Source organism: Lipophrys pholis (genome assembly GCF_963383615.2).
Source record: "Lipophrys pholis genome assembly, chromosome: 21".
Taxonomy (NCBI): Eukaryota; Metazoa; Chordata; class Actinopteri; order Blenniiformes; family Blenniidae; genus Lipophrys; species Lipophrys pholis.
The window spans coordinates 16,662,465-16,676,208 of record NC_137649.1 but is presented as its reverse complement, the minus strand read 5'-3'; the positions used below and the strand labels follow the sequence as shown (position 1 = coordinate 16,676,208).

Sequence of the window (13,744 nt, the reverse complement as noted above, 5' to 3'; positions counted from 1 at the left end):
GTCGACGGACATAATTGGTTCGACATAAGCCTGAACTTCACTTCCACTGACGCTGACCTCGTCAATTTTTAAGTTTGGTAACTCGGTATGTGAAATGACATCGCCTGCTCCACGAGACTCACGAGTCTGACTGACAACGTCGATTATTTCTTTCAGCTGAATGTCACCTGTGTCTCCAGACTCTTATCAAAGTATTACTGGACATGAACCTGCTGATAGACCTTAAACAAACCTCTTCATCCCGTGACTCGAGCTGAGATTCCTCCATCTCTGGCTCTGGACCCAGTGATTTGGTCCACATCAGGTTTTCCCATGATTACTTTGCTATTGCTTGCACTTGTTCTCTGTCCTCCACCGGTGACGACTCACGCGCAGCAAAGTTCATCGCAGGTGGTGCACCGGCAGTATCTTCATCAGAAATGCACATCTCAAGTCTTTTGGAATATGATGCCACAGGTTTGGCACGCCTATCTTGAGGCAGTTTCCACTCGAGGACATTCACAGATACCTTGGCTCTGTGCTGCGGATCGTTGTCCTGCTGAAAGATGAACTGCCGTCTCAGTCTGAGGTCAAGAGTGCTCTGGAGCAGGTTTTCACCCAGGAGGTCTCTGTAGATTGCTGCATTCATCTTTTCCTCTATCCGGACTAGTCTCTCTGCTCTTGAAAAAAAAACTCCCCACAGCATGATGCTGCCACCACCATGCTTCACTGTATGGACGGTATTGGCCAGATGGTGAGCGGGAGCTGGTTTCCTCCAAACGTGACGTCTGGCGTTCACACCAAACACTTCGATCTTTTTCTCATCAAACTAGAGAATTTAGTTTCTCACGGTCTGACAGTCCTTCGGGTGCATTCTGGCAAACTCCTGACAGGCTGCCATGTGCTTTTTACTTATGAGTGGCTTCTGACCTGCTATTCTACCTTACGAGCTTGATTGGTGGTACGCTAGTTGTCCTTCCAGAAGATTCTCGTCTCGCCACAGAAGGAGGCTGGAACTTTAACAGAGCGACTCTTGGTTCCCTGACTCAGGCCCTTCTCCTCCAATCACTCACAGTTCACAACTTCCTTCATTTACACATGATAGAGGTCGCCATGTTCATTTGGACCTTCAAAGCAAACGTTTTCTGTATCCTTCCTGAGATTAGTACCTGGAGACAATTCCTTTGACTTCATGCTTGACTTGTGTCCTGACATCCACCGTCAACTGTGGGATCTCATATAGAAGGGTGTGTGCCTTTCTCAATCATGTCCCATCATTTGAATTCACCACAGATGAACTATAATTAAGCTGCAGAAACATCTCAAGGGCGATCAGTGGAAACCAGTTGCCCCTGAAGTGGTATAAACCATATACCTTAAGGTGGATGGATTAATGAACAACAGTACTGACGAAATATTCATATTGCAAAGGCATATTTTTACACAAACATTAGTGACTCTGTGTCACCTTTGACATCCAACAAACACAAAGTGCACCAGACGTACTTGTTTGCTCATTCTCAAGTGCTATTTTATCGCGCAAATCGTTTAGAGGCAACAAAGTTCACAGAGCAACATGATCTTGCGTATGCAAACAGTGCAAATGCAACCCATTATATGACCCATTTCGCCGTTGAAAGTGTAATAATCAGGCAAAAACGCTCGCTGCATGACTTCCACGCAAAGACGTTTGGAAACAGACCCGAGCAGACATACCTCAACAAAGTCACATGAGAAAGCTGGGCAGGGTTCGGGATGCGGGGGCGCTAATAACTTGCAGATATCCTCGTGCAGCTCCAATGATGAGCTGGAAAAATAGATGAAGAGATTGACATTAGACACCTGATATGCTGGCTGTGCTCCGCGTGTGTGTGTGTGTGTGTGTGTGTGTGTGTGTGTGTGTGTGTGTGTGTGTGTGTGTGTGTGTGTGTGTGTGTGTGTGTGCGTGTGCGTGTGTGCGTGTGTGCGTGTAGTGCCTGATCCCTGCTGGAGAGGCTTGTCTTCTGTTAGTTCTGAGTAGCGTAAGTAATGTCGATGTGAGGAGCCTGGGAATCAACTCTGTCCAGCGGCAACAGCAGCCAAAACGAGAGTGCACAGCTTTCCAAAACCACACACCAAACTTTGACCCGACGTTAAACACACCACAAATTCACTGTCTCCGCTCCAGCCCACGGGGCTCTTTACTTGTATTTATGGGTGTGTGAAAGTCTCGTTCCAAGGTTTGACACAATTGCATGTGAACCGGGAGCGGTTTGGGACATTTCATCTTCAAATATCTCCCTCGGTTCTTCGCACAGACGTGTGGTTTTGCAAAAAAAAAAAAAAAAAAAAAAAAAAAGACCTCCACACTTGACCACATTAATGCAAACACACCTTTCTTATTGTTATAGTGTTCAAAGCCAAAAGAAAAATCGGTTGTTGTTGGGTTTTTTTTTTTTAAATCCGTACACAATGGTTTATTTCCATGAGATACATCATTTATATGTTTTTCAACAACCACCCAAAAGTGTGCTGGAAATGAGCTCCGTATATTAGTACAAATTAGTTTAAATTGCAAGGAAAACAACATTGTTCACAAGACAAAAGCCCAGTTCAAGCCCAAGTAAACATGGTCTTTTTTTAACTCAACATTGGAAATGCATTCTTTGCAGTCTGCTGCGTGCTGCAGGAATAACTTTCTTTTACGTTCGTTCGCTTCACTTTGAGGTACGACACATTCTGATGATATCCTGAATTATCTCAAACATACGATTATTCCAGGTACAGTAATACTGATAGGTCAGCCTCTTTCTTAAAAAATCTAAAATTGAAGAGCTTGAGCAGCAACGTAAACAAAAGCAGACGTTGAAATTCAAGGAGACTCTTGGTCTTTTGTGAAATTTTCAGCGATTTAGCTCGTAAGGTATTACGAGCATGCGCAGAACGGCCTTTTCTAGATTAAAAATATTTATCCACTGATAATCCAAAACTTCTCTGACTCTGTTTTTGTGCAAACCACTGAACTGGGTGCCCTCAACACATTCTTGGTATTGTTGTTGTCAGTGCTTTTGTAAAGCACAGACGCTATTATTTAGTCAATTCACTGCCTCGCTCTCAGTGTTCACTTAATTGTGCACTCCCAGGCCAATGAACTTAAGAAGGAGACACTGTGTTCCGGTGCGTATGTGCGGATATGTATGTGTATCAAATAAGAATTAAACCCATTTAAGAAACTCTGAGGTTTTGAGGTCAAATTTCCTTCATGTCACCACCAAGATCGATGGCTGCGACCTCTGACTGCTCTCATTTGTGTATAAACACGCGGCTGACCAATGGCTGCATCGCGTGGGATTATGCCAACCAATGGAAGCCCGTGGCAGCATCGTGTTCTGTGGCACTCCTCGCTTTTGTCCGCCAGGATTAGTGCCATGGCAACGCTGGTCGCCTGGGAAGTGAGTTTCCCAGAGCAGCGGGACAAGGACAGAAACAGACCGCTTCAGTCGAAAGTCTTACTTCCTCCCCGGCCAATTGCCGCGCGGCACCGGAGTGGCGTGTGTGTGTGCGTCACTCTGCAAGTCCAAAACTTCCACCCAGACTGCCAACTCTAATGAGGTGCCATCCTGAGGCACAAGCTCAAAGTGTGTTTGTCTGTGGGTGAGTAGGTGGGCTGGTGAAGGCTGTCCTTGTGTGTTCTCCGCTCTTTAGAAAAGTCACCCCACTTCTCTCCCCGTTTTCTCCTGGTGGACTATATTAGCCAGAAGGGCAGCGGGCCAGGCAGCTGAAATCACTGCTGCTGATGAAGCATGTGACTCCGGACCGAGGCCCCTTTGTTTGGACGATTACAGCCAACACACAGAGCCCTGGAAATGCTGTGTGACATGGGAATAGACAAGCATGGGAATGAATGGGAATTAGGAATAATTAAAACGTGCCCGTGTGCGCCGCGATTGCAGTTTTCAACGGGAATCTTCTACAATTGGGTCTTTAAACTGTTGTTTCTAGAGTTTTCAACCCATTTTTGGTCATGTTTATGTTTGTTTACAAGTGCAATCCCTCTGTTTGTTTTCATTGGTAGCCATGGAGTCCACCTTTCCCACGCTTAATTCATATCAATTTCTTGTATGCGTAGATTTCATGGGAAATGAAACTAAAAGTGTCACTGCTGCTGTTTCACATCATTTAAGTTAAATGCAGCAGTGAATATCTCATTAGTAGAAACTCTATAGAGTCGAGATAAAGTATTGAGTGAGTGACCAGTAGATCAAATTTCAATAAGATAAGATTGCAGACTTTTACTCTTTATCACAAATTTATACACATTTCTGTAAATCTCTTAAAGAAGAAATTGGATGCCCAACGCCATCATTGCATGTGTGGAAAAAAAATGCTGACTTAGCAGACAATGACTTCATGCAATGGAGGACACAAAGGTAATGAAATAACAAGAGTAGAAGAGACTTTTTTTTATTTTATTTTTTGGGGGTAGGGGTGCCCTTTATGCTTCCAGCTCAGGAACAGCTGCACATAAGTCACATGGCTCAAATAAGCAGTGTTGAAAGATAAAATCATCTTGCACAGGATTAGCCACTCACAAGCAGACGCCCCCAAATCATGTGTTGGACGGAAGCCAGTCAGGTTTTTTTTTTTTAGCGTAACATAAACCAGCTTCATACTGTGTATTCAGTCTAAGGCTTTTTGGACCTGAGCCAGGATAAACCAAACAACTAATGCTTGTTTAGGTTGTTTGAAACACGATTTGCTTCCACTCTGCTCAGAGATACCTTATCTCAGCAGTTGTGAGTTCTGCGTGTTCATTAATATTTAATAGGGAGAAAATGATTGGTAATAAATGTCATCAGATCAAGGAGGCAAGCTTGGATGGAGGCGGAGTCGTTTCAACATTTGCAGACAGAATGCAGCCGATTTGTACACAAATTGGTAACAGACATGTCATAAAGACATCTGAGGAACAGTTTAGTAAAAATATCGTCTGATTGTGAGTTTGTCAGGAGAAAACAATGTACTTCAAACATAGCTTCTCACAATACACAGGTATCTGTGAACTTTAGTGAACACTAAACAGAAAACACACATCGTGTTGTTAATACAAAAAGGTTTCCTGTATACTGTTATTTAAAAAGTCTGTCAGATGCTACACTACTTTATCTTCCAGACACTTTGGAGTGGCGGCGACAACTTTTACCTTCCAGCAAGTGATCGCTTGTTCAAGTCCAGGGTTTGAGTTCTTCCTTTAGGTTTTGCATGTTGTGTGGAACAAAAATGTGAAAAAAAAAAGTTTCACAAATTACATTCAATAATTGCTTTATGCGACTTTACTGAACTCGTGGTTGCGAGGATCTAGAGCCGATCCAAGGTAAAGTTTTGGTGAAGGCGCAATGTAGAGAGCCAACACAGATGCCTATAATTACGTTCATGCGACATTGATATTTCAGTCATACATTAACCTCTAAAACGTGTTTTTGGACTGTGCAGGCAAACCAAGGAAAACCCACACATGCACGGGGGAATATGTTATGGAGTGAGAATGCAAATTACTGCACCGCCACATGGCTTGCAAACTCACTAAAAGACTTGAATCAGCAAGTACTGTCAAAGTAAGGACAGCTCATCGCCGCTGAATGTGCATCACTGAATGTGTTGGTTTTAAAATGTATGTTTCAGCTGCTGTATTTGTACAGCACGTCTGAGTCAACTCCTATGGGCTACAGTGGTTTAGTACTTGCAGTGTATGTAACTGTGGAAACCTTGTCTCAGGCCTCCCTGAGAAGATCATCATTAATCATGTTGCATATCTTAATTCATTTGTACAGTAAGACTAGAAATAGAGCTGATATGTATTTCTTTTTTTTTTTTTAAGTTATTTTGTCCCCACTGATCATATGGTTTGTTGAGTAACGTCTGAGAAGACTATCTGATATTGTGTCTTTTGTTAAGGCGATAGCTTGTTTGATTCTGTTACATGGCGCTAAGTAGATTTCTATCAATACAAATGAGGCATCTTAAAAAAAAAAAAGCCAGGGATCTTTGACTATCACTTCTTTGTTGCAATTCAATATATGGTCATCCTGTAGTCGTGGGCGAAGGTGTTGATGATATGTTGATATGTCAATACTAGAGGCGGGGTATCAAACACAATATAGTTCAGGGGGTCACATACTGTACATCCCAGTTTTTATTGAGTGGTATGAACAGGTAATATATAATGCCATATTACCATTAAAGTTTTTCTTTGTTGTCACGCAGAGTATACGTGATGAAAACATCTCTGTTTTTGCAAAACCAACCAATTACCACCGGAAATGACTGCAATTTAAATCTGAGGCTAATTTGATTGAAACCTTCTCATGCAAAACACAGTGAATGTTTGACATCCTGATTCTAGGGGGGTACAATTCTCAGCACCGGACAGAACTCGTCATAACACCATCAGGAGCGCGCACACGTTGTTGCGTCGTGACGTCAGTCTCTTGTTTTTCTTTTTTCTTTAATATAGGTAAACAGCTTTGACAATAAAATTAAGTAATTTTAGTTTTTCATCGCTTGCTTTTGCTGTAAAACGTACGTCACTTGTAAATGTAATATCTTGAAGGACGTTTTCAGTTGCCATAGCAACGAGGCTTGTTGTCGGTAGTAACCAGTGTAGCGATCGGACGGGAATGTTGTTAAATTAGTTGTTTGTTTTCTACTTTGTTGGATCGTTTGCTGCTTTGACTTCTCACACAATGGACTCAACCCACTTCTGTTCTGCCATGGAATTCGTTGCCGGTAGTGGATCTGTTTTAACCGGCGAACAAAAAGCCGCCATGCAGACCTCATTCGTGATCCTGAGGAAAAACTACAAGTTTGAGCGGGTCCTGTTCTGGGGTAAAATACTGGGAATAAAGGAGGATTACTTTATTGCCCAGGGGAGGGGAGAAGATGAGTTGAAAGACAAAAAGTATCTTTACAGGTGTGACAGCCAGAAGTGGTCCATTACAGTAGTGATATGTTTGTTTGTTTATTTATTTAACGTGTTGTCCTTATGTGCATCACCTCCAGCTTTAACTGCATGGACTGGTTCCTGCTCCCTCCAGCGACAGAGGCCATGACCAATGAAGTGGCCAAAGCTGCAAAAGGCCACTTCACAGGAGACCCTTCATTTGTGTATGATCAGGTTGGAGTGGACGCGACAGAGGCAGTGGTGAGAGATCTGTGAATTTGTGTCATTCTGTCAGAGATTAAGATCAGACCGACATAAGAAGTATGGTACATGGAGACTAAAGTAAAGACCCTTTCCTAATAATGTGCCTTATGCAATCACAGAAAGTGTTTCATTCCTGAGCCTCACTTCACCAGTGCAGCGCTGAGATACGGTTATTGGTTGCAGAGCAATGTGAATGAGGAAAAGCGGTTGGCAGTGTCAGTCCACCAGATCGATGAAGAAGTGTCTGTGGTACCTCGTGGCGCCTTCATAAGAACTCCACAGGACCTTGTCCACATCAACCGCAGCTTCAGTGGTGACTATATACCCTATGGTTCATGCATCTGTCTCACATTATGTAGGGATATTTACAATGTAAAGTGGATGTATTTGACACGTATTTAATGAAATACTTCATTACATCTAGATGAGACATATGCAAGCTTGTGTATAGTCTAACCGCTGTGAGCACGTCTATGTCGACTTGAAATTCTTCTCAGGCCTTTCTGAATCTGAGGCCAAGAAGTTCGACAATTTCATCCACTTCAGCGAACCGAGGAAGCTCAAGAAGAAGTCCATCGTGGAGTTGGGGGAACGAAACCCAGCGAGGGACTTCCTGGACGCACTGAGTGACGACGTCCCTGAAGGTGAAACCGGTTCTTTCTAGTATCTTTGTAAATTAAGGATTTGTAAACAATTGGACTCGTAAAAGACATTTTACCTCATAGAAAATATTCCGGAGGTAAAATGTTTGAGGATTTAAAACAAGTCTAAATCTGGCAGAACTTGGACTTCACACACATACAGTCTGACGACGTTTGCACACCGCAGTGTATGGGTCAGGTAGTGACCTTCAGTGTGGGGGGGCCAGGTTTGAATCCCAGTTGCAGCAGGAATGATATTTTTCATAAAAACTGGCCAAGCCCACAGGGAAAATTATAATGACTTGCTATATGTCGACGCCTGTAAAAGAGAGCAGCCAAGTAGGTTCTTTTAGTGCATTTAGTCCACGTTTAGTTTACTCAGACTGCCTTTGAGCACATACCCAAACAATATATGATTTTTTTTTATTATTGCAAAACAGAGGTAGTGATATAGGTAATGTGTTAAAGTAAAAGTAAGGATACTTGCTCAATTAAAAAAAAGGATAAAAGTGTGCATACCGACTGTCGTAAGTAAACATAGGACAGGCTCTGAAATGTACTGACACTAAGGACATTTACTCTCCAGTTCTATTACAACTTCAAGTATCCTCTGTGTGTTGTCGAGTGGATTCTTTTCTAAATAAAAAGTGATCAGAATATTAATTTTAATGGCGAAAGCTCCTATTAAAGTGCAGTGATGAAGTATTTACTTGATTTCCCACCTCTCGTGCACAATCAGTGGCGACTCAAAAGTCACTGAGGCATCTATTTAACAGCCCCCCCCCCCCCCCCCCCCCCCCCAAACAAAAGATAGTTTACTAATTGGAAAAACTAACAATGACAACCAAATCAGAAATGGGATCACTCGAATTGAAACAACTCAATAAGATCAACAAAAACAAAACCTCACAGCAGAGCAGAAAATAAACCCAATTTCTTTCTTTCTCATTGAGATTGTTATTGTGACCTTCAATAATTACCATTTATGAAATACATCAGTGTGCCAATGTGGCTTTGGAGGCTGTGGGTTCATCTCACATATAGGAGAATTCGACTGAATACATTGAAAAGATGAATGTGAGCTTGGCCATGCGTAGTCATGTTCAGTGAGTCGGTGAGGTTTGGAGCTGGATGTTTTCCAGACCAGAGTGAAAGTATCTAGCGAAGGTTCCTGCATGTAAATGTATGTGTGAAGGAGCGGAGAGGCAGAACAAAATACTTCAGCACCACTGACCAAACACGCAACAGATGCCGGCTTTAGGAACGCTTCCACATGTGTATCTCTTTTGTGTGCGTTCTGACCTGGCGTGGACGGTGGCGGTGTCATCGCTCCGGCAGACCGCACACATCTGCTTCAGTGCCTCACACTGCTGCAGCTGAATCGCGTGTTTCTACCGATAAGAATTGAGCGTTAACATTGTTTAATCTGGGTATAATGCAGCTCCCCCAAAAAGACAGGTGCTTTCCCCAGAGACCCTGGGCTCTCCTCCAAGAAGCAGTTTTCAGCTTGGGATTTCTGCCCGTTTCTCCTCCTGCAGCAGACCCTGCGTGTCGTATATTACAATGTCTACAGTGCATTTGCATCATAAATAAGAATTTTAATTTCATGTGATAATTTTGTTATTGTAACCAATTCAGATTTTGTCATTTCTGTTGAGAAACAAGTTAGACTGGAGGAAATCAAAAGCACAAAGCGGTGATTTATTAATGTGTCACTTGACCGTTTCTAACGAGTGAAAAGGTGAAAAAAAGAACAGGTGAACAGACACCTACTGTGATGGCCGACCTCCTGCACTCAACATTAACTGCTGGAGTCCTCCATTTGTGTTTAGGATCGTGGAGTCTTCAGTTTGAAAATGCCGGCCAGGTGTGTGTAATCCGCAGCCTGCTGTGGCCCGGACTGACCTTCTTCCACGTGCCAATGACACTGCAGCACGGATACGTCTACATCGGCAATGGCATCAAGAACTTGAGTTTGCCTTTCCAACTGTGAACAAGACTTGTTTGGGCGGCGAGGCTCGATTGGTGGAGCGGTCATCCCCCAATCATAAGGTTGCAGGTTCAATTCCAATCTCCGCATGCCGACATGCCAGGGTGTCCTACACCCGCACGTCAAACCTTCGAACAAATTCACAATGCTTTGTGTCCATCGGCTTTTTGTTCCCTTCAGTAACAATTCAAGAGCGTTTTTCTTCACAGTAAACACGTTGAGAGGCAGAATAAACAGACACACTTTTATTTGCAGAGCTGTGTTGTCTTGCTTATACATGGTCACCATACCTCCTACTTTGAAGCTGTCACACTGACCCAGTTGTTGTTCCCATTCAATTGTAAGCAAAGTTCACTTCAAGGGTCTGTTTCGAGAACCAGTAATCAGACTAGATGTTCGGGGAGGGGCCGAGTCTGATTCATTTAAGTGTGACGCAGTTCCATAAACAAGAATGGAAATAAATACAGATGGATTCAAACTTTTCAGGCTTTTTTCCCAGCTCGGCATGAAACCTTCACTGCATCCTTGAATAATAAGCCCACCCACTGTCCTCCAGTTGTCGCCGACATTCGAGGCGTTCTGTTCTTCATTGTTTGAAGTTTATGGGCCTCACCCCGTAAGACACATTGTTCTTGAGAATCGGGTCGCCGACATCCATTCGATTCTTACACCACTTCAACCCTTTTTTGTAGATGGGTTTTACAGACTTGATGGACCAACGGGTCAGGTATCTGTTTAATATGCAAACAGAAAGAAAAGGTTTAATAATAATTTGTCCTGCACTGGGCAGCAAGACGGATATTTGATTAAAAAAAAAAAAAAAAAGCATATGCGTCACCTGTTGAGTTGTGGTTTGGGCTTCTTTGGTACGTGGCCTTCAGGAAGATTGGGTCTGTGGTCGGGGAGCAAACCTTGAACACAGACGAGAAATGGACATATTCACAAACAACTATTCATCATTAACTTACGTGCAAAAAGGTTTAAAGTGAAGCAAATACTGGAGGTGCATAACGATATAAGCATAACAAAGCATTTATTATCAGTTATAAAAATCAAAGTTATTGGACAAAAACATCTTTCTTCAAACTTTTGGAAAACTTTGCAGTGTCGTTCTCCACTAAATCAGAGGTGAGCGCCGCTATGACGTGCTGCAGTGCACAAGAACATCTGGACATCATCTATAAACATCACCGGTGCTATCATGAAATAAATAAATGGATCAAAGACCAAATCAAAGTGTTCTTGTAATATTTATGTACGTGGGACACAGAGTGGCGATTCGGACGTAGTGGAGCTTTCAACCTACTTGGAAATCCACTAACTTTAATTTTGCTGCTGTTACTTTGATCGCCATGGCATTTTCTGCTGTACTTTTATTGTTTGTCACATCGGCTCATCGCAGCACTGCTCAGTGTAGTGAGGTCCAAGTTGAGAATATGCGGCACTCTCGAAAGATGTCCTCTATCTGTGGATGGACGTATGAACTGCGAGAAGCCCCGATCAAGAAACGATCCCACTGAAACACGCGGGACCACAGATTCTGAACCGCGAACAAAGAGATTTTCCCGTCTTTTATTTTGGACAGACAAAATCCCGGCGGTTAAATTTTGGTTAAATAAACTTGATGCATTTAAATAATTTCAAGCCACACTGAGCTAAAGCAGGGATCACATTCACCAGATCCTGACCTGCTCTGTGAGCCATCTGCACACAGGCGCAGATCTTGCGATGCTCCTCTCGACAGAGGCCGGTGATTCTCCTCGGCAGCATCCCCCCATCTGATCGGATGAACTGACTGAGCAACAGGACGTCCTGTGAACGAGAAAGAAAAAAACCGGCCAATGTAATCGCGCTCAACACTTTATTGAATAACAATGCAGAAAGATTTGGTCACCGGCCACCTCACTTACCGTGTAGGTGTATTTGTTCTGCAGGTTCCATCTGTAAATCGGACATTTGGCTGCAGGATTGGGAGGCTGTGGTCCTTCTGGAACTTCCATGATTTTCCCTTCAACCTGACAGAAGATTGACATCCAAACAGTTACTCTGATGAAGTAAATACAGATACAGAAGTAAAACAGTAAATACAGATTCAGGTGTAACAGTAGTATTGCATATAAAAACACTGGCGGGTAATCAGATATAAAAATTAGATGAAAAAAGAAAACAATCTTAATGTTTTAAGTCATTGCAGTTTTTTTTACTTACAGTTACTGTTTTACCATCTTGGTGTTCCACAACTGTGGAAATAAAAAGGACATGAAATAGCATTAGCACCTTCAACTTCTATTCAGAAAAAGAGTATTTTAGCTGGTCAATACAGGAGGTGCTACCCTGGACATTTATTATGCACGTTTGATAAGACACATTAGAACAAATGCCTGCAGTTGAGATTAAATTGAATGATGTCTGATCTGAAAGTGTTAAATGTATACGATGTTCCAACTCATGATTCAAATCAATAATAAAAGCTTTAATAATCATATTAGGAAGTTATTTCGTGGCCTCATAAAATGTAAGAGGTCTGACAGCGAGACAGTAACAGAGACATCCAAAACACGTGGGGAAGAGGTACAGAAGTGAGACTGATGGTATTTGCCGCGACTGTAGCAATATTGTTACAATCTGTGGTTCAGTTAATAATCTACTTCATTTAATATTTTATTCATATTCATAACCCGAACCATCTGCAAGTAATGGAGCTCGTCGTGTTATCAGTAGCTGACTGACTCCAGTCTCCAGAGGAAGACGTCTATTACGGCTCTTATTTATCTTCCTCAAATAGTTTTCTGGGCTCCCCTCTATTCAGCCCTGGTTTAGCAAAGGTCCCAAAGTTAAAAACAAAATTATAGGAGCGCAGAAAAGACAGGGGGGGCTTCTGAAGCGTCTCTACGTCAACACGCTGCAACGCTTTAAAGCGAACTTCTCACCTTGACGGATTCCTCTGCTCTGACCAACGAAGGCAGACAAGTAGGGGACATTTAATCTCTGCAGAGCAGCCGTGTTGCTGCCTGGAGCAGCGAGTTTTAATCCAGAGAAGGAGGTCCAGAGAGACCTCAACATGCCGCAGGACGCCATGTTTACTTCTTGACCTTCTTCCCACTCCGTCGCTTCCGGTGTGGTTGTTCTCGCGAGAATATACAAGTGACGTCATTGGTGCGTAGGACTGACCCGTAGATGTTTATTTCATTTTCACAATACAAGTTTTTGTATTTATTTACATGTTATAAATATGATTATTGTCATTCTAATTGAAATCCTTCCACAGGTAAGAGATGGGTAGAGGTTCCCCCACCAGAATAAACACTGGAAAAATAAAGCTGCCACCTTCAAAGTAAAAGCGAAGTAGTTGTATTGCACACAGAATTTTGATACCACACATTTCCTTTTTTAGGGGCAAGTAAAGTTTCTATACAATTCCCAGGTCTCTTAGACGTGGAAAAAAAATAATGCATATGTCATATGTCATATTTATATATTACAAAGGGTCATTAACCCTTGCTTAACCCTTAACCCTAACCCTAGGGCTTTTTATGATCTAAGCTGCATGCTATGAAAACACTTTAAATACAGATTCACATAAAAAACATAAAACCCTAATGAGATCACTGTTATAAGTGAAACAATTTAATCTACAACGAAGATCAAAACATAGCATGCCCGTGCAGGGGAAATAGCTCTCTCAGCCTCCAACTGTGTAACACCGCAAGCATCTTTGGATCCTAAAGATATTTTCATCCTTGTGTTGCTCTTGTTTGGATTTTCAGAAACAGGGTCATGGTACAAACTCCTATTCATGCCAGCCTCATGAGATTAAAGTATGAGAGGAACCGAGGAGCATTGTAGGGACACGCCAAGCTCTTCCAACAGAAAGCACAAGATACAGGTAGACTTTTCATGCACAGATAAAGAGGAAGATGAAGTGTTTGATGTTGGATAGTGCTATCAAGG

The 13,744-nt window shown here is 42.5% G+C and overlaps 2 protein-coding genes across 2 annotated transcripts; one reads left to right on the top strand and one right to left on the bottom strand.

Annotated features, from left to right (window-relative positions):
* Positions 1–6,584: 6,584 nt before the first annotated feature.
* Positions 6,585–10,046, top strand: rsph9 (radial spoke head component 9). Its single transcript, XM_080491358.1, has 5 exons — positions 6,585–6,928; positions 7,018–7,159; positions 7,346–7,475; positions 7,660–7,806; positions 9,636–10,046. The coding sequence occupies exons 1-5, from the start codon at positions 6,702–6,704 to the stop codon at positions 9,794–9,796; spliced, it is 807 nt and encodes a 268-aa protein (XP_080347484.1). The 5' UTR covers positions 6,585–6,701; the 3' UTR covers positions 9,797–10,046.
* mrps18a (mitochondrial ribosomal protein S18A) lies at positions 9,486–12,907 on the bottom strand. The gene is made up of 6 exons (XM_080491359.1): positions 12,724–12,907; positions 12,002–12,033; positions 11,704–11,808; positions 11,482–11,605; positions 10,632–10,704; positions 9,486–10,524 (listed from the first exon to the last, which is right to left on the bottom strand). Exons 1-6 carry the CDS (start codon positions 12,869–12,871, stop codon positions 10,380–10,382), a joined length of 627 nt encoding a protein of 208 aa, XP_080347485.1. The 5' UTR covers positions 12,872–12,907; the 3' UTR covers positions 9,486–10,379.
* Positions 12,908–13,744: the final 837 nt, after the last annotated feature.

Bases quoted from the DNA above. Each gene is read 5' to 3' on its own strand.
- rsph9 (XM_080491358.1), top strand. From the start codon at position 6,702: ATGGACTCAACCCACTTCTGTTCTGCCATGGAATTCGTTGCCGGTAGT. The intron at 7,160-7,345 runs GTGAGAGATCTG...TATTGGTTGCAG, and splicing joins TGGACGCGACAGAGGCAGTG to AGCAATGTGAATGAGGAAAA. The intron at 7,476-7,659 runs GTGACTATATAC...AATTCTTCTCAG, and splicing joins CATCAACCGCAGCTTCAGTG to GCCTTTCTGAATCTGAGGCC.
- mrps18a (XM_080491359.1), bottom strand. From the start codon at position 12,871: ATGGCGTCCTGCGGCATGTTGAGGTCTCTCTGGACCTCCTTCTCTGGA. The intron at 11,809-12,001 runs GTAAGTAAAAAA...ATCTTCTGTCAG, and splicing joins AAGATGGTAAAACAGTAACT to GTTGAAGGGAAAATCATGGA. The intron at 10,525-10,631 runs GTGACGCATATG...CATATTAAACAG, and splicing joins CCCAAACCACAACTCAACAG to ATACCTGACCCGTTGGTCCA.